The 20,532-nt window shown below is 39.3% G+C and overlaps 1 protein-coding gene across 1 annotated transcript; it reads right to left on the bottom strand.

Annotated features, from left to right (window-relative positions):
• Positions 1-1,790: 1,790 nt before the first annotated feature.
• LOC124170959 (trypsin-1-like) lies at positions 1,791-13,368 on the bottom strand. Its single transcript, XM_046550045.1, has 7 exons — positions 13,239-13,368; positions 11,654-11,801; positions 7,897-8,059; positions 6,803-7,011; positions 2,919-3,124; positions 2,293-2,347; positions 1,791-1,938 (listed from the first exon to the last, which is right to left on the bottom strand). Exons 1-7 carry the CDS (start codon positions 13,323-13,325, stop codon positions 1,817-1,819), a joined length of 990 nt encoding a protein of 329 aa, XP_046406001.1. The 5' UTR covers positions 13,326-13,368; the 3' UTR covers positions 1,791-1,816.
• Positions 13,369-20,532: the final 7,164 nt, after the last annotated feature.

Raw genomic sequence — 20,532 nt, 5'->3', positions numbered from 1 at the left:
TCCTACGATGTAGTGGGTAAAGTATCCTGCAAAGGATCATAGGCTCCACTCATCAAATCACAGTCCCAGATGATTTGATTCTCCACGCCCATTGCTGACATTTATCTCATCTAAACAAAATTAGCAAAAATCGGCACGAGATCCAGAGGATGTCACACAAATATCTAATGCTTAAGCGCTTCTTATTTTTTTTAATTTTACCGCTCCCTTTCCAAACCGATTGGGGGAGTTAGCTGTTGAGTGAATTGCGGAAATGAATGAAAAGTGAATCACCAGAAAACATAAATCGCTCGTGCGGAGCCTTTCTTCAAAGGCGGCACACTTTTTAAATGAAGGTATATTTCAGTGTCACCACTCTCGTATAGAGCCTTCCTCCTCACTGCTGTTCCTTACTGCTCATAAGGACACAGGCTGCGGACTTACATTTTTATAGTTTAATACGTTTCTGAGGTAATGTGTTGGGAGGGATAACTTGTGTGGATGGGGTGGGGTGGGGGAGGGAGGGGGAAGGGTTGAGGGGAGTGGCATTTGACGGGAGGGAGGGAAAGGGGCACATTCACCCGTGATAGACCAGTGGCGGGAATAGGAAAAATTAACAACCGGGAGATTTGTATAGAAAAGTGAATATTACGTAAAAAAATACCATTGAATAAAATGTACGGGCGAATACATTTTAAGAAGTTTGCCAATTTCATTGGTTTAAACAAAATTTCATGCCAGCATATCCTATCGGCAACGTGCCTTCTTTACGGCAGCAACAGCAAAGCCTTAAATGGAAAATTATTTTTATTTACTAACTCTCACTCATGAAACTGTCGTTAATGCCCAATGGCGTGAATATTGGTTAAATGGTCTGGATGAATTAACGGTGATTAGACTATAATCTGCTCTCTAATTACAATCACATTCATTTGTGAAAGTGGCAAAGGCACATTATATTTTTGACGTAATATTTTCCGTGGAATTCATTAAAGCAGCATATATGAGCACTCTGTGATAGGTAAATTGAGACACTTCTGTGAACGTGCATCAGAAAAATAACTACCAAGTTATTAATTATAGTAGATATATTTATCAATTAAATTCCTATGGTTTGCGGCATTAAAAAATGCTTGAGTGGGACTTAAGGATCTAGAATCCCTGAAACGCATACTGGTTATTCTTCTTATGTAACTCTCGAGTTATCAAAGGGATGCATCATGGAAGTATAGGACTAGAAGGTACGGTCACTCTATAAAAATCACTCCCGCTAAAACATTGGCTCCATGTATTCGTCTAGCCATTTCCAGAGAGATTTGACAACTTCTTTTAACCCACTGTAATTATCTATTTAGGTCAACGGGCAATTATATTTTAGATTATTATTCACTTACTTAATACTGTACAGTGGCGGATCTATGGGGGGGGGGCTAAGGGGGCTATAGCCCCCCCTCCCCCTTGGACATCCAATTTATACTAGATAGAATGGCAATTTTTGTTCGGACCCGCAATAAATCTGGGAGTTTAATTATCATTTTGCTCTGCGGGAAACCACATCACTCCATATCGGCATATTAAAGGTATGTCAATATCAGCAATGTCATGGTATGTGTTTAAATGAGTGACTACATGAATATAAATAAAATACACATTTCTGGATGCCCTTCTCAAGGCTACCACGTTGAAACGATGGCTAACTCACTGGAAAAAATTCTTAGCGTGAGGGTTTCTCTCACGCCGCCATGATCACCACTATTCACCGTGTTTGGGACCAAGCGAAATTTGGCAGTGAAACACAGACATTCATGAGTAACAGTTTATTTCAACATTTGTGTATTCAAGGGGTACAAAAGCAAGAGTCGGTTGTTTTCTTGGCAATCCACGTGAGGTATCGATTGACTCTGGTATAAATCCCTGGATACTTAGGTCTGGCACACCCTTCCCCCCACGACACGATTCCTGCAACGAGGCACGCATTTTCATTGAATGAATAAATAAATTCATATTGGTGATAAATTAAACAATACAAACATTATGCATTCACCACTTAAAGTATAAGACTAATTTTTAAAAAATCATTTACATATCGATTGAGAAATATACCGCCATTTAAATAAATATGAAATGAAAACTATTGGCTACTGGGCGATATAGAGGATATTTGATCACAGAGCAAGAAAGAAAGTAACTTTTTGCCTCCTTGTTATTCATTCAAGAGAAAGAGGACGTTTTCAAAAGACCAGTGCCTAATTTATTTCAATTTAAATGCCTATTTCCTTTGATATCAGGAGTCCAAAATTATTCAATACGTACCAACAACTTCGAAGGTACCATTATTGTTGACATGTAGAGGTCCACCACTATCCCCCTGTAAAAATACAAACAGTGATTGAGCGCCAGTGATAAGAGAAGGGGAGGGGGATCTTTGGGTGTTAAGTGCAGCGGAGGGGCACAGGTGAAGGATGCAAGGTGTTCAGGAATGGGAAATGGATTAAAAGATCTATTCATTTTGTGTCTTTCCAATAGAGGCATAATAATTAGGCTAAAACGCCATAATCCTGCATTATGCCAGGGGCAGACGTCATAGGGGCGAATGTGTATTTTATCAATTCGAACTCTGCAGCAATATATTTAGAAATTGGAGTTTTATGAAGAGAGAGTAATTCCCAAGTGGTATTCTCATGTGAGATGAATTCTTGTCGGGTATTACACCAGGTCAGACGGTCTACGTTTAGCCAACATGCGCCATCTGAGCCGGTTTAATACCCGAGAACATTTCATCCCGATATTCCTCAGTAGAGGTATTTTGTGGTTGTGAAGGTCTGGAGCTGGCCGCTTAAGGGTTGGCCGAAAACATTGCCAATGTTCGGTTCCAGGGAGAAGTGGACGTGGCTGAATAGAGGTGGCCGTGGGTGCAGGTATATTGAGAAAATGCTTACCTGGCAAGAGTCTAGTGCGCCCGTGTGGTAACCAGCACACAGCATGTTGTCTGTTATCCGGTTGGCTCCGTATAAGGATTCCGTGCGGCAGTCTTTGTTCGAGAAGATGGGAACCTCAACTTCCTGCAGGTAATTGGATACTGGTGCTGTCTCTCCGATTCTCCCCCAACCAGATACGATTCCCTTGTGGCCGGTGTAACTTAAACCTGCGAAGTCGCATTCGAGTGAGAATGTAAAAAAAGCAGAATGGACCAACTGTTACATTCGAAATTAAAGCCTCTCCATACTGAGCGATTACATCTTACAATCAAGCAGAAATTAATCGCACCAAAATAAAACATTAACTACCAGAAAAACTGGTTTTGTTAGCTGATTGAAGTGAAAATATTTCCACAAACTTTTAATTACTTTTGCGTTAATACTGAAAAATTTGAGCTGTTTGTTTGACTCCGTGAAGGAAAGAGCCACTTGGCCACGTGTTACTTCAAAGCCGCCACATAGACATTCTTTTCAAGCAATAATATTTGTAGTATTGCAAATAGAATGACAAAATTTCAAAAATAATTTTCTAATGATCTTAGGTATTTAAAAAAATAACCGAAACGAAGTTATCTCCGTGGCCCCTGAGTCGAGGGCCAAAGAAATTTAGTTTTACTCCGTGAAAATGATCCCCTCGGAAGAGGTAGGACGATCAATACTTGTTTCTTTTATTTAAAAAATTGCAACTTGGCGAGGCACCAAGAAACACAGCGATAGGTATGGGCCTTCTTCTGTTCGCCGGGAGGGCGTAAGCTGTCAGCTTTGAAACTCTGCATAAATATCAAAAGTAAACTGGTTGGTTGTGGAGCGTCGATGCGCTCACCGGGATAGCTACGATTCGCGCCTGCGTTCAGAATTCATTTGATCGCCGGGATTTTGAAAGGACTGCTGTGAGTCTAAGTCGTGGAGATTTCGTGTGAAAAGGGAAACCAACCCGTCCAACTGCGGAGGGACTCTTTGCTTCGTGTCCATCGAATGCGTGCAATCAGACATTGAGCCTGCCCTTCAGTGACAGTGCCCACCTCTTCATATGAAGTGCCTATGAGGTGGACGCGTCAGAGCCCTAAGTTCATTTCCATTCAAAACAAAACAGGCGGCAATGCACTTGCCTTTGAAAAGATCTGCTCAGGAGAGCGCGCATCCTTCCAGCTCGACCACTTCTATGTACCAGCTTATGACTCGTTTCAAACTAACGCAATCATCTCGAATTATTTCGGGCACATATAATTGAAGCTTGCCAACATTTTATTTACATAAAACTTGAAAATATTGTCTCATCATTTTCCAAGATGCAAATTTTTATACTTGAGGCTTAGATAAATGGTGATGGTTCACTCAGGTTCACTCAGGTAAAAAATTCAAGGCAATAACAAAAACAGCAAACGAGTAATTTCCCATGAAAAAAAGATGAAATATGGCCAACTCAAATGAAATGATGGGTCTGTTTGAGCACATATAAAGTATCCTTTTCTATTTCCCTCAAATTATTCAATTCTTACGGTGATTACTTAACGATTTTTGCGTATGAATTGTGCGAGTAGGCGATCGACGCGATCCGGGGTCACTTGCCAAAACGGCACTCAATCAGACGTTGAAGCGATAAATAGCGTTGAGGGCGAGTGCACTCATTTTGGAGCGTGTCATGGCGTCCAAATCAAAAAAAAAGGTGCGAACGCCTTCCAGTTAACGCGTCAGCATTTCGTGTGCAGCCCATCTCGCGCAATTTTCGGACTGGAGTGAATTGGGCCACGGGCGAAGTGAGAGAGGGACTTGCCATGTTTTTCGATCGATTTGCACCACTCCAATATGGAGGACCAATGTACACAGAACATTTCTATGGGGGGTCGGGATAAATTCGGGTTAACCCTTAGTTACACGCTAAGCGGAGATTTTGCCGCATGTTTCGAAATTTCGAAATAGCGCGTTTACTGCCGACAGATCACTGGCGGCACACTTTGGTATTATTTCTGTACTTTATCCTCGGCCAAGAACATTATCGACTGCGATTCCTTAAGAAAAATTATTCAAAGTAGTCATCAAGAAAGTTGCATTCTAATATGCTTTATGCTTTGTTTATAAATGAAAGAGAAAATATTTAAAGTGCTTTTAATTATCAGAAGTTATCCAAATGCGTTACATACTCTAAAATTTTAATATCTATTTAGGAAAACCAAAAATATCAAAGTGCGGCAAAAAAGCCGCAAGTGTGCACTGGTGCTACCCTCGCGGGCGCGTGTAGCTCAGGGTTAAGCATTTTTTTAATAAGTAAAACTCCTACCATTATATTCATGAAATAAATGTGAAAGTAAAGAAAATAAGAAAGTATGACATACTAGCAAATGGACATGAAGTTCTACGATAGCTTGAAGCGGCGGGAAGTAGACGGATTAAAATTTTAAAAATCCTCATTTTGGGGGTGGGGGGATTACCCCCTTACGTACCCCGTGTGACTACATCCATTTTCCAGAAAATTTTCTAATGAGCAAATTGACCTTTAAGTTAGACATACATATTGGTAGGTAAATGTATTCAACATTACAAGTTATGAACTAAGTTTTCATACACGCACAGAAATAATTTTGGGAATTGTTAAGACTCAACACTTCGCTCTGAAATGAAAGGCTCAAAATTATATGATTAAAAGAAAATGAGTGAAATATATTGAATGCCATAGTCATTAACGCTTTTTCCATACACTGCATTCACTCGATGACATCAAGGTACCTACAAATAACGGGTATGATAACAAAATCCATGACTTCAAACCGAATAAATAAAAATTAATCGAAATCGCATATTTAAAAGGTAATCGCTCGCATGCAAACAGAGTTTGGATCTTCTATGAAAGGGGTTGAAATAAGTGACGACTTGCGAAGGAACGACAACAAATGCCCTGAAGCAGGGGATATTCGAATGGCCAATACTCATGATGGAAGACTTCCAATCATCCTAACAGCGTAAGTTTTAAATACGGCGCACCTGTGTAAGAGCAAACACTTCACTGTCCTGGATACAATAGAAATGGTATGAGTGCCGAAGCCAGGAAAGAGAGGAAAAGCTAAGTTTTATTATATATACTATAGTATCCTTCCTATCAGTATTTTTCTGGAACTAAAATAGTAAATATTGGAAGACTGCGATATTTTCCACGTTTAGTACACTGACCTTGAAATTTATCCACAAGCATAAAACACCATTTAATTACACGACGTGGGTATTTTAAACTTCACGAGTCTTCCCCTCGGAAAACTCTATGCATAATCTTAGCACTTGTATGACTTTATGTATCATAATATAAAAGGCGCAGATCGCTCGCATAACAAAGTAAACACTACCAATTCATGGGATAAATTTACAATTGCATTTCAATTCTAAGGGAAAAAATTCTGTTTTAAAGCGGTAACGAATAGAAAAAAGAACCACGCACATCAATGTTTCATGTAAATAAGACTAAGAGATATTAAATAGGGCCATTTTTACATTTAAGGCCAGTAAAGTAACTTCATCATATCCTAACTACGCTAAGATCTCCGAAAAAATCTTAATCATGCTCTTCCATTGCGCATGAGATCTAACCTCATTCGAGTAGGCATCGGAGCAAAAATAACATGCAAGTGGAGATAAATAATGGAGATTGATAACTCTGAATTACCTCGAGCATGAAGTTGACATACTTTATAAAGTGATTACGTTAAAACTGGGAACTCTAACCAACCATAAATCTCATTTAGAAAGGCACCACTTTTAATAAGCATCACCCCGAAATTAGGGAAATTTTATCTCCATAAGGCACAGACATCTATAGAATGTACAGACATGATTTATAAACTAAATGTGCACATTACCTTTCCTTGGGAGGCACGCTGGCCGGACCAGTCCCTCGATTGGGATCTCTCTGTCCAAGCGAAGAAGAGCAATGTCATTGTTAAACGTCGATGACTTGTAGTTCTTATGCATAATGTGCTTTTCAACTCCAACGACCATTGTGCTGGCCTCACTCTCAGTGGTGTGGTCGTGCTCCAACAGTCTCACTGTTATCTTCTGCGCCGAGAGTCTGTACAAACAGATCAACATTACCTTAAAATTTTCACCCAGAAATGGAGGGGATATCAGATTTTTATAAGCAGCAACTTTATGCAATTACCGATCCAGTAAGATTGGATGAAAAACTTTGTATATTACTGTACATTGTGGTTAATTGGGACAGATGGGATCGGTAAACGTTATACCAAGTACGCGGCTTCACATTAATCTTAAGCATTCCGTCAAAATGCATACATAAACGATGAAATGCATAAAGAGAAGACTTATGGAGGGTAGAAAGACACCTTTGTTCAGTTATCTGTTGAATATATTACAATTATGAAAAATAATGAAATGATTATATTGATCTCAGTCTTCACGCATGAAAACGTGTGTTTAGAACTAATGCAGCGGCAAACGAGACTATGAAAGACGAGGCATGCTTCGCATTAGTTTAATGGTAATTGAGATTGTACCAAAAAGGTTTCTGGTGTTTGAAATATTGCTTATTTTTACGTGAAATTGGGCCAATATCACCGATACATGGCCCGTTTCAATGGCTTTTCGTCCTCAAGGTAATTTTTCCATTAGGTTCTGCTCCCGAGATTCGTCCCAACGGCTGCCCTAACCTCCGGTGGCCCGAATAACCAGAATTACGTACGTCAAAAATTTACTCAACTTAAATCATTCTGTAGACTTATGCTTTGAATCAGATAGCCATAGACATCATTGAATACCTAAGTCCATTGGGTTAACTAAGAAAGGTTGTGCGGGTGCCCACATAAGAATGACTACGCCCTAAATAGTGATTGCCTACGAGGCCGAAAGGACTCATTTAACAGCGGTGACATCAGAATGGGTAATACGACAAACATTAAAGCGGATTATTTACAGCCAAATGAAGATTAATGCTTACCCATCGACGCAATGAGCTGCGGTCAGGACGTATCTGGAATTGATCAGAGTTCCTCCGCAGTAAAACTTCTTGTTGTGCTGCAACATGCACATCCAACCATACTGGTTCACCGTAGTTTCATATCCACCAACAATTCTGGTCTTCTTATTGCTGATCCCGCATTCTGAAAAATGGCATGCAGATTTAAGCATTCAAATCATCGGCATAGTTCCTTTCGTTTTTTGAAGGGGGAGATTAGAGAAAGAGAGGCTAGCAATTATAATTACGTCTTGTTTTCCTCAAAATAAAAGTACTATTTTCGCTGAATGTGTTCTTTTAGGGTAGGAAATCGGTCGTTTCAACTCGGAGGAAATAATGGGGAATGTGCCGCATATTTATATGAAAAAGAACAAAGATGGCTATAAAAATGATGAATCTTTACAAAAAAGGTATATTGCATGCGGCATTTTTTCGAAATTAATTGTATTTCTCCGTTTAAAGTCACGTTATACGAGCTAAATAATGTATTTCAACGTTCAATTCTTCACTCAATGACGCACGCACATTTTTCGTAAGTTATGAAGACGTGGAATGTTACCTAATTTTTCCCAATACCGCAGGTCTTTTGATAATTGTATCTGAATAGCACCACCACATTCCTTATCACGTGAAACTAGGGTTATGTCCTCAAGGATTAAATATTGCAGTACCAATTTCCCCAAGATTACTGAAATTTCGTAATCAGAACAGAGCTGTGGTATATACTTGACAATATTTTTTCCGCATCACAATGTCCTTTATCCAGTTGGATTTGATGTGCTCCGTCATTCAGACATCCGCAAAAGTACGCAAATTGGGATAATTTTTTTTACAATATCAATGCCTTCCAATAATTTACAATTTAAATCGTATCCTTAAACCCAGAATCTGCCGTGATTAAAAGAATTACCCATATTACCCTCGAGCTCTGCAACGCTAATCAGCAAGTGAAAAGTTAGCCACAACTAATAATTAATAAAAATGTCATGAGATGTAAAAATGAGATAACTCCGCAGGAAAGTAGACTATATGAGCTAAGCCAAGCCATGTTCTAACCTTGAGCTATTGAGCGGTCCCTATTATGTGTTAGTGATGGGAAAATGTCGATCAAAATCGATTTACACTGGAAATTAAAAGATCGACTTTAAAACGAAATTCTAAATTTGAAATAAAAGATCGTTTAATCGAAAACATCGATGGCTCTTTTTTGAAAGAAATGTAGTTAGTATAAAACCTGTTTATTATTCATTCGAAAAAATACACAACTCAAAATACACATTTGAATAGCAGGAAAAATTCCAAACAATCTCCTTAGAATAGGTTCTTGAATTATTAGTAGGAAAAATGTACAAATGCGCGCATATAAAAGTTTTGGGATGACCGCTTCACGAAAACTTTTAGAAAGATCAACAGGTTGAGATGCATTGTTCATGATCGAGCACATACATTTTCAATTTCACCGGCCTTGGATTAAAGTCTTACATTCGGGACGAATGTCGTTATAATATGCCCTTCGTGACGCTAATGAGATCAAACTAAATGGTCAATGTCGATGTTGAAAAATCGAGTTTGGAGCGAAGCTCGAAGATCATGGCTCGATCTCCAATTCCTCGATCTATGACAATCAAAACTTGATTTTCAACTTCAATAGAAATTGATTTTTCCATCATTACCCATAGTTATGTATACAGTATTCGTTGAAGATACCCCTGTATAATTAGGTATTGGGTAGCGTTCATTACAATGAAGCACATTTTTATGCATAACTGCTTCGTCTAAATTCCGAAATTGGGCCCTCAGCAACAAAATTTGTAAGCAGAGAGAATCCTACTCTTCAATTACCCAACAGTCCACCAGTCCATTTTCCTTCGAAGAATATGGACATGGAGTTTTCTATCTTTTCTGATAGTTTCCTATTAAACTATTACAAATAGGTTTATGAAAATAATGCTAATATGAGGTACAATCAGTAAACTATGTTTAAAAAATCCGCTTTGAATGAATATCTCTGAAAGAATAGCTTTAAGATAACTACATGAACGGATACCAAATAAATATCAGCAGAGTAATATCATTTTTTATTATGCTGCTTTATTTAAATTTTAGACCTAACATTTGGCCCTAAATATCATAATTCATTTACATATGGCTTAAAGTTACCCACTGCTTCGACCATTGGCAACAATCGACAGTTCCTTGACAGCTGTTTCGAAGAGGAAGAACATGGTGAGGTATGAGTTACAATTAAGGTAATTGAAATATATCTATAGAAAGTAAAACCACTTTAAACTAATAGTTACCATGTAGCCTAAATGAATTCTTGAGGGAGGAGTGGAATAATATATTTCATCTTGCCTTTCTTTCCATCATTTGATATAATTAAGAATGGCATTGTTATTAACTGCTGAATAGAATCCAGGGTAACTTTGGAATGACCTTCACCCAGCCTTTTTCATTCCAATAGCAAGTGATAATGTCATTTAAAATATAAGTTATTTTAAACAAAAATGATTAAAATAATAATCGTCCTTTCTACAGTTCATCCACGGAAACTCGATAATTTAGAAATATAATGGTTTTTCTCAGAAACATTCACTAACCGTACACGTTTCGCTGTTTTTGAGTATTCCTAATTAGAATCTTTAATACGAAAGATTTCAAACTACTTCCGAAACTGTTGGACCTTATTTCAATCACAATAAGCCCTTAAAAAATATTAGCAAAAGCATTTAATATTTAACCAAAGGGTTCCGCCTACACTGATTTTAAAGCTCCACCTATATTGATGGCTAAAAAGTGAGTGATAATAAGAATAATTTCAGTAACAGATTCCCCCATTTCTAGCGTTTTACTATGTACGAAACACATATAGAAACCGTCCAGGCCCTGAAAACTCAGGCGGGTCTCAAACCATCGACTTTCGGTTAAGAGGCAAGGAATTATACACGCCGCCCCCAAATCCGGTAGGTGATGCTTTTGGACACTCCTGCTGCGTATCATGTTCATCTATTTCACAGGTTACACATTTTGAATCAACTTCAGAACATCTTTTATTAAGATGAGAAAAATTTTACCACCCAATTATTTACGGTTACAACCATTAGAAAAGAAAAAGTCTGATTGATTATGTTGGTTTTAAAAAATTTCACGTGAAACAAAAATTAATTCCAGGGCCCTAATAACGTTTACCCAAATATACTTTAAGAATATGATTTTAAAATGCATGAAAAAATGTACTGCACAGCAACGAAATTCGGTCGAGTGAACACTTAGCGCGTGAGATTTGTAATGCGAGCTACGGGAAATGAGCCCCTCAGCCTTGCAAAGCTTATTTTCTTCCTCGGTGAAATTGTCCGTATATTTAAATATGTAGAAATGTTGAAACTTTTATGTAAACGTCCACGCTTTGTAAAATTTTAGGGTCATTAAGAAAATCAGGCGAAATTACAATCTGTACACACTTTGTTTTAATTATATAAAGAATTTATGAGGCCATTTACCAGATGATATAATAAATGAAATTATGATTCCCAAATTAAAGCATATTTCCAAATTTTATCAATGGAAAATAAACCTTAAGATATATGACCCAAACTCTTCGGCATAAACAAAACTTTCAAATCTGTAACTTTTTAAATCTATTTTTCGTGAGTGCAACTAGTGTATTGAAAATGGGATGAATGAGAGTCCCGCACCACGGCCACCCCGCGGGACGGGTACCACGAAATGCAATACTTACGGCAGTCACATGTCTTGATCTGCACCGGAGGCGAGGGGCTGGAGGTGGGCTTGGATCCGCCATCGGGTGTCTTGCTCGGCTCCAGTCCTAGAATCCACGAGATAAATCCGTTGGGGGCGCCGGTGACGCCGAGGGACTCCGTCGCGTCCTGTTGGGGCACATGAATTCTCTCAGTCGAGCTGTACACGGACAGGCTAAGGAAGCACAGGGGTGCGAGCCAATGAAATCCCGCCATTTCGCGCGCTCCGCACCGGGCCGAGTGAATTGGGCGAGCGGGAGGATCTGGGGCGAAATGCCGTCAAATGGGGCCGGAAATTAAGGCAGTTGGGTAATGTGCGCGCGCCACCGGCCCATGCATGCATGACCAAGTGAGGCATGATTTTTCCCCGCCGGTCGCAGCTCTTTTTAGCGCTGGGGAACACTTGAAGGATGAAACGCATGCGCACTGCCGTCATATTGTTTTCACTTTCGAGTTTCTGGCACACACGGTGCTCCCACTTTCTCCCCCAGCCCCACCACCCGCCTCCAACCCGAGAATAATTCCACATACTTGAGTCAGCGATACTCATCAAGTTGTCGGAACTGCGCGGTGACGCGAAAAAGAAAGCAGTGAAACGGGACGTAATTGATTCAAGGATCATAATTATAGCCTTCCCTTCGGCATCCATTATACTTTATAATTGGAGGGATGATTAATTCAACGAGCGCGATACCCTGTGCTTTGCAAATTCTACATTTGCCGACAGTGATCTTCCGTTCGAAGAATTCTCCCGTTTCGCATGTTCATGTTTACCGTCATCCTTCTAAGGAACTCCATTTATGCCTTCGCCCGCATCTCATGGATGACTGGCTGAGGGACCCACCAGTACTTCGTCACGTTTATCACATTTCACAAATCACGCGTGGTTTCACAAGACGACCAAGGAAAAAATACGCATCAATTTTAAATATTTACCATAACCCAAACAGAGAGAAATTTATCAAGTTTTTACTCATATATAATTTTGCTAAAGAACACTATGCTATCCAAAACTTGGAGAGTTTTATATTTAAATGAGCTAAATTTGCTATCCTCCACATTTATCAGTAATAAGTAAAATCAGCACATTTTCTGTCCCATTATCCATTTCGGCTACATGGTATTTACTTAGGGCACATTCTAAGGGGGTTGGTTGATCCATTGACGGTTTGGTGCCTCAGTATAAAATCCCTCGCCCCCCTTTAAGAAATGCAGTCTCGTCATATTCCCCATAGCCTCTATTTTCTCACGGATTTATTGTTTTAACAATAATGATAACTGCACTAAAACTCATTGTAAATCAGAGCCAGCTTCCGATCAGTCTCGATCGTTCTCCGCAAGCCAATCGATCACCAGCCCTCTCAAACGCAGTTTCACTAAATCCCTTAAGCTTCCATTTCTCACAGATGAATCACGAAAATTTAGAATAATGGTTTAAAGGGTTCAACGTGCCAAAACACATTCTAAATCAGGATCTTCTTTCCTCAGTATTCGAAATCTCTTCCATCCCCATTGATGGTCGACTCGCTCGACCACTAACTAACGACACCATCGCTTCTATTTTACCTGAATTATCTCGTCACCAAAGTCGGCGCCGGCCACCGCCGAGAGCGCGAACCACACGAGGGAAATGTGAGCCCAAAAAGACGCCATGATGCCTTGATTGGTCGATGTTCCAGATGGACACTGAATCGGAGTGGGCAGAACTGAGAGTGGCCATTGTAGTCGCTCGAAAGGCATTTATAGGGCGTGTGTTTGCGAAGGGCTGCCTTATCAGGGGGTGTCGCGGGGGGTGGGGGAAGGGGGCCAAGGTGGCGCGGCGGTACCATGAGGGCGGTGGACGAGCCGTCCGGAAGACCGCCGTCCGCGCCGCCCCCGTGGCCAACCGCTGCCCGCCTCTTCCTCGAGCGCATTTCCGTCTCATCTTCCTCCTGCCCTCCGCCACGCCCGGCCTTGGCACACTCTCCGCAGAACGCTATCAACGGGCCCGAAGTCGGTCGATTGATCCATATTGGCGCGCGGTTGAGTAATCTTATTATCATTTGGGGGGATTACTGCTCATTGTATTCTTCCACGGAGTTGACCTTGATGGTAGGGGGTGCGAGGAATCTGGCCGAATGCATCATAGAAAGTCCCTCTTCGCTGGTGACTTGCCACTTTCAAAGCTACGCTAACATCTTGAAATTCTTAACCCTTTATCACTCAATGTTGCTTCTAAGCAACATCAAAAATGTTTCAACTTTCTGCTCTAATTAGGAAATATCTAAACTACGCACTATTTTGTGATTTAAATTTTAATGGCGAAATATTTTGCTGTCACGCTAATTAAGATTGAGAGCAAAGTTTTCAAGTTTTCAAGATGAAAAATCTGAAATTTGATTCCTCCCCGAAGCAGCTCTGGGTTAGATAGGGTTAAGGCCTGGTTACACGGTACATTAACGCGTACAAGTTAATGTGCGTTTGCGTGAATGATTTTGGCGGACCGGAACATGTACGAATGCATGAACCAAATGAAAACAGGTTATATTTTCTGTGCTTGCATTCGCACAATTTGGGTGGTTACACGGTGCATTTTGGCGTTCAGTCTCGCGTTCATACATTTAGACATTGAACCGTGCGTGTAAACGTATCGCGTAAGCAGGCCTTTAGTGTATTTAAAGCTCACCATAAATATGTGTAAAGGCGATCAAAGCGGCTGCACACAAACCCAATGCTGAGGCCAACATTGAAACTGCCCAACTTTCGTATCAATGCGGGAAATGGAAATATTTAACAAATGAAAGTCTTAAAAATGGATTTTATTAAAATCCTGACACTTCTCCATGTTTGTAAGCATTGAATTATAAGGAAAATTTCCATTCCAAATCTGTAACATGAAAACAATTGCTATTTCCGTAGTCAACCAATCGGACCAGTGACACAAATCACGTGATCTCGTGATTTAGACATTTCTATTCACTTACCATACGGCGAAGCAGTAAATCATTCTTGTTTAGGGGAGAGTGGGCCACAATTAGACAAAATTCACTTAATCAGTTTTCATATTTTTTCCAATTGATATAAGGTATTAATATCTTGTCAGATGATAACTTCACTGTTTTCTGCACATTCTTCTCTGCTTACGATGATTTAGTGTAAAGTTGAATGGCTCTTGAATGAATCCTTGCAGGCGCCTAGATGTGGCCCAATGTCGGGCCACAATGAGGCATGGTAATTAACATTTGAATAATACATTTCAATAGCTATTTATTGTAAATTTTACTTATAAAGGAAGTTTATTTTACAAATAAACCTCTTTAACATTCAATATACTAGTGTTAAAGTCATAATACTATAGTTTTATATGATAAATTTAACTTTAAGAGCAAACTTATAAAAAGAATGGAAAAACCTTCACCCATCAGTGAAAGTTTTGGCAAAATCATTAAATCAAAAAGTATAATCAATGAAACATCTAAGACAACAGGAAAACAAAAAAACTTCAATTTCATTTGGGAAATTCAAATGTTATTTTCTTCATTTTTTGAAGCCAGCCTTAATGTTAGTTGGAGTCATAGCTTTTTCGTAAGTAATTTCAACACATTGAGCAGCTTGATAAATGATTATTGGTTTGCCTGGATTGTGTAAATGTCACCTTGAAGAAGCTAATAATTTTTTGCCAATTTCCAGGTAGGAAAAGATTAGTTACTTACAACTTCAATAGATCTTGTAAACACTAAGAATTTTCTCAAGTTTGGCAATGTTCTTTTGTTTTATTTATTAGCTTGCATCTTTAAGTTTTGAATTTGAAATACATTACAATTCCATGGGTCACATTGAGATACCTGAATTCTGTCTCATTGTGGCCCAATGTGCAGCCTTTGATTGTTTCGACTGTACAACTTTTTTCAAGAGTGATAAAGTTAATTTAAATATGTTAAAATGTCACATTTGAAACACTCTTTAATTGTTTACCATGAAAAATAAAAATACCTATCCTAATTGAGTGGTAATTGACAATGAAAACAGCAGTATTGTAACTTTTGTACTATTAAAACAATGCAAGTACATTAATCTGAAATAGAGTGATGGCAGCCATACGCAAAGTGGAAGTTAGTAATGAGTTTTACGCTATTCGAAATAGACAATAGCACATATCACACAAGTCCAAAGCTGAATATGCTCACTGTCTCAAAGTGGCCATGTCTCATTGTGGCTCAATCTCCCCTATATTTATTCTGAGGTACAGAGTAAACTCTCGTCTTAAAGAATTTTTCCTGAATCTCAAATATAAAAATTGTCCCTCCGTATTTTATGCAATGCAAACCTCTTCATGTTTTATGTAAAGGTAAATGTTTAAAAGAGTCTAAAATAAACCTATATGGACAAAATTTACTTCAATTTTAAATCACTCCCCATCCATTTTTTTAAGACCGTGTCTCCGAAAGTTTTTTGTACCCCTGCACCATCCACACTCATTAAAGTTCTCGTTCAAACGCCTTTTCAAAATCAACACAGCCAACATCTTGACTATACCCAAAGTTTCATTGTTCTTGAATTTCCATTACTGCCATCGCACCGCGATTTGACTTTTCTTTCCGTCCTGACACAGTGATAAAGCTGGCGCAGTCATCTCCATGCCTGATCTTCACGCACGGCTCGGCTCATCCGCCTTAGCTCAGCCAAGTCGCTCAGCGCGAACAAAAGTCGTTGGCGATCTCCACTCGCAACTTCTCTTCTTCCTTTCATGACATTTTGTACTGTTTTCTCACTCACACATGCACAAATACCGTATTGAACACCACTTTCTTATGTCAATAATCAAATCACATGACTTCACACTCTCAAAAACTTCTTAATATTGGCGATAGTACTTCAATCGCGTCCTCTCAAGTTCTTTTGTCTCTCTCTTTTACGATTTTCCACCTTGGAACTTTTTTCTTAGATTTTGCAGTCTAATGACACTTTTCTCTATGGGATGTATGCTGCTGAATTTTCCACTGAATTGGGAGAGTAGATGCTTTGCAGAAACTTATTTTTGACAGCGACAATGGTTATGTAAGGAGAGTAGGGTAATGGATAACAATGTTGATAGATGGAAATTCCAAATTTTAAGGTCCTCTTAGAAAACGGCAAAGAAAGGTGAAAGCATGTGAGCATAGTAGATGGGAATAAAAGGAAGGATAGCCACACGTGTATTGTAGTCGTGTACAGGGGTTCGAAGGCCGTTAAGGGTTTAAAACCTGTACAACCTTTCTGAAGCATTTTTAGGGAAGTTGCGTGCATACGTTGGGCCTTCGGAGTGTTTTCTTTCGGGTTCCATGACGACGTTTACATCTGCATTTGGACACACCGTTTATTTCACATATAAGTGGCATCGTAGCAGAGCAAGTCTAGTAGGTGTAATTTGTGCGCGGCATTTGCGTAGAAGATATGAGATGTTGAGTCTAAAGTAATCGCACTTTTTTATTTTTTTAAAGAGACATTCCCACTGTTAACATACTCCTTGCAGATGAGTCAGGAAAAAGTTAATATTGAATTTTTTAAACGACTAAATTCATTAAAATGATGGCTATATCTTCATATTTCTGAGAAGATTCATTCACGCAGAGGAAGCATACAGTTGAGTTGGCAATAGTTGCATCCTCGTGCTCTTTCGGCTTATTACTGTAAAATCTCCCTTGAGTAAAATCCCGACTCATAGTAACTATAGTTCTCACTAAATAGCCCAATACACTCGTAGTTGAAATCATTTTGATAACCTTAAGACAAGGAAAATTATTCTCTTTCGATCGATAATCATAGCTTTCAATTTTTTTGCACTTAGTCTTGAAAAAAGTGGGAAATTACGTAATTAAAGCAACAACGCTTTTCTTCCATAGGGCGTTATCTACAACAATTATCTCTAAGGATTAGGAGAAAAAAATGGTAAATATAAACTATTTCACCTTAAATATCTTAACAAAAAACTCCGTCACCTATTGTGTCGATGGCATCTGTAGATTATTATACCCTGGAGGGAAGCTTCGCTGTCGCTTATATCTCCTCAGTAAGCCAACTCTCTGTTCCAATGACTACGTCTGCGTCCTGAAAAATATGCTCGATTTCAGTGCACTTGTTTTTATCGCATTGGCAATTAACTATGACAAAGTAAAGGTCACATAATGCAAATTGAGATTCCAATGGTTCGTTTACACGCTTATGAGTATTGGGTGGGCGAATTCCACTGGAAGTGCTGTATACATTAGAAATGATTTCTTCGACTCTCCGGATTACGCATTTTGGAATTTTCGTTTTTTTCCGGCATTACCGCTCCTAAGTTTAATTTGTTGTGAAAACTTTGCAGAGCCGACTACTTCGGAGGCAAAGTTTACTTTAATGACATTAGCCGTTTAAAAAAATTCATCATTTACTTCTTCTTCATTCATCAGCATAGATAATGTTGATAGTAAGAATGTCTCTTTCAAAAATGAAAATAAGTGTAATTACTTCGGGCTCGAATCCTCCTAGATCTTGATCACAACTACGGAGCACTAAATAGACCTACTAAGCCTGCTCGGTTAATAGCGTCAAGTGTTAGTGCAATGTAAACGGTGAGACTAAATATGGATCGAAGGATAAGAAAACCCTCGTCATTGAGCACAAAATAACTCCGAAGGCCCAACGTGTACATAGACGTGAGTTTCCTCAGTACATTTCATTTGGCTTATCTTAAATCCGATTGGGCTCATGCTTCTGGAGTTTGACTCCAGCTGAAGTTGATCAGTCGCGTCCGCGACCGTCCTTCTTGACAGGGGCGCAGCTAGGAATTGAGGCTGGGGGGATTTAGGTGCAACTAATACCGGGGTGTGTGGGGGTATGGAATACCCACCAGGATAAACGGTAGATGCGAGATTTATGAATTGAGGAATTTTAAGATAAACGGTTCAAAATGGTGAGTTTTACGGCTTTCTGAGGGATATTTTATTAATCCTCACACTATTCTATTAGTAATATCAATCCAATTAAGTAAAATGGATTAAACTTAAAGATTTCTCTTAGCCCTGGGGGGGTTTTAACCCCCAAACCCTCCCCCCCTCGCTGCGCCACTGCTTCTTGATACATGCAGATGAATCAAGGCCGGTTTTTGGTGCCGTGAGGGCAAATGAAGTAGGTCGTTTTATATGCCAACCTTCCAAGTTTTCACATACTACTGAAAACGATAGCACAGACATAATTGTGGCGAAGGGGGATCGTGTTCCTGTGGTGGCTAAAGTGTTGACTTCCCGCCATGTGGGCTCGGGTTCTAATGCTTGTGATAGTAGAGATTTTTCAGAGACTGCCCGATCGCTGCTTGAATGTTAAGTGGAGGACATTTCAATCGCAACACTCCGTCCGTCGGATGAGACATTATGGCTTGGTCCTTTTGGCGCCTTTCGTTAAGAGCACGCTATCGCTGACGCCAGGTTTTTCTCCACCCCCTTCCATACCCTTCCTTCATGGCAAAAATGACCTCAGCTGTCGGTCGCATACTCCAAATACCATACCATATCTTGGCGAACCTTAATATTTAGAGAATTTTAGTGTCCGTAAGGACAGTTTCGGTTCAGTGCACTGCGAACTCAGGTTAGATGAGTTTTTTGCGCACTTTCTGCAATCTGGATAATAGAAATAAAATTCGATTTACCAACAAAATATAAATGAACTGATATTTAGCTTCACAATAATAAGGTAAGGTAAGGTAAGAGCGAATTCTACGTTTTCTATCGTTTACAGCGACAAGCAGCGCGGAATAAAGTGGCAATCGTTGCAGAGGTTTCGGGTAATATGAAAGAGGACTTGATACAGAAGATATCCTATGTTTTCGACGGCTCTTGGCACCGTGAGGGCAAAGGATGCAGGTCGCTTTTTGTGCCAACCTTCCAAGTTTTCAAATACTGCTGGAATTGGTAGTGCAGACGTATCTGCAGCAAAGGGGTATTTCGGGAAGAGGATTCGGGTAAGTAATGCGAAAGAGGACTTGACGCAGAAGAATACCTGTCTGAAATGTTTCCCCTTTTCTTCGTGAAATTGAGATTTCGGGACAAATAAATAACAATTGCGGATAACAAAATATATTTTCGCTATACAAATTTTACAATGACAGCAGTGGAGTTTAAGCGTTAAAGTGGATAAGAAAAATATCTTACTGCCATTTTTTGTCATTAAAAAATATTCCCTTAGACAGGTTCGAACCACCACATTTATTCGTACCTGCACAAGGGCGTACCCAGGATCAAAACTAGGGGAGGGGGCAAGCCATGGTTGTTCAAGTTGTAGGTAAGATTTAAGCATGGGAAAGGTGAACGAAATCAACATTTTAAGGCAACTGTAACAGCTCTTAATTATTTTTTTAAATTATTTGCTTGAAAAAATATTATTTTCCATGAATACATTTTCGATTTTTGCTTCCAGGGAAGGGCAGCTGCCCCCTCCTGCTCCTCGCCCGTGTACCTGCAGTGAAATTCCACTGCTATAACACTATGCCTACTCTCTCCATGATTTTTGAGGTGTCTCATTACGACTTTTCTTAAGTCATGCACGGGAACAAATCAGTCTTTACCAGAATTTTGATTTAGTGACACTACATTTGTGTGGCATTATTTGCAGTGTCATAGCGGAAGATATTTTATATATATATATATATATATATATTTCACGTTCAGTAACTCTCATCATAACGTTACAGCGTTAATTGCATGAAAATATACGTCTATTGATCGGTCAATTTACGAGAGAAAATAAATTGAAGTTATGGACGTATTTATTTTCTAGTGTGAGCTGCACAACTCATGCGACATTAAACATTGCACATATTCCGCGTATGCCCTTTAATGATGCAGTTATAACAATACTGCAGGAG

This window comes from Ischnura elegans, chromosome X (assembly GCF_921293095.1).
Source record: "Ischnura elegans chromosome X, ioIscEleg1.1, whole genome shotgun sequence".
Lineage (NCBI taxonomy): Eukaryota > Metazoa > Arthropoda > Insecta > Odonata > Coenagrionidae > Ischnura > Ischnura elegans.
This window is presented reverse-complemented; position numbering and strand designations above follow the sequence as displayed.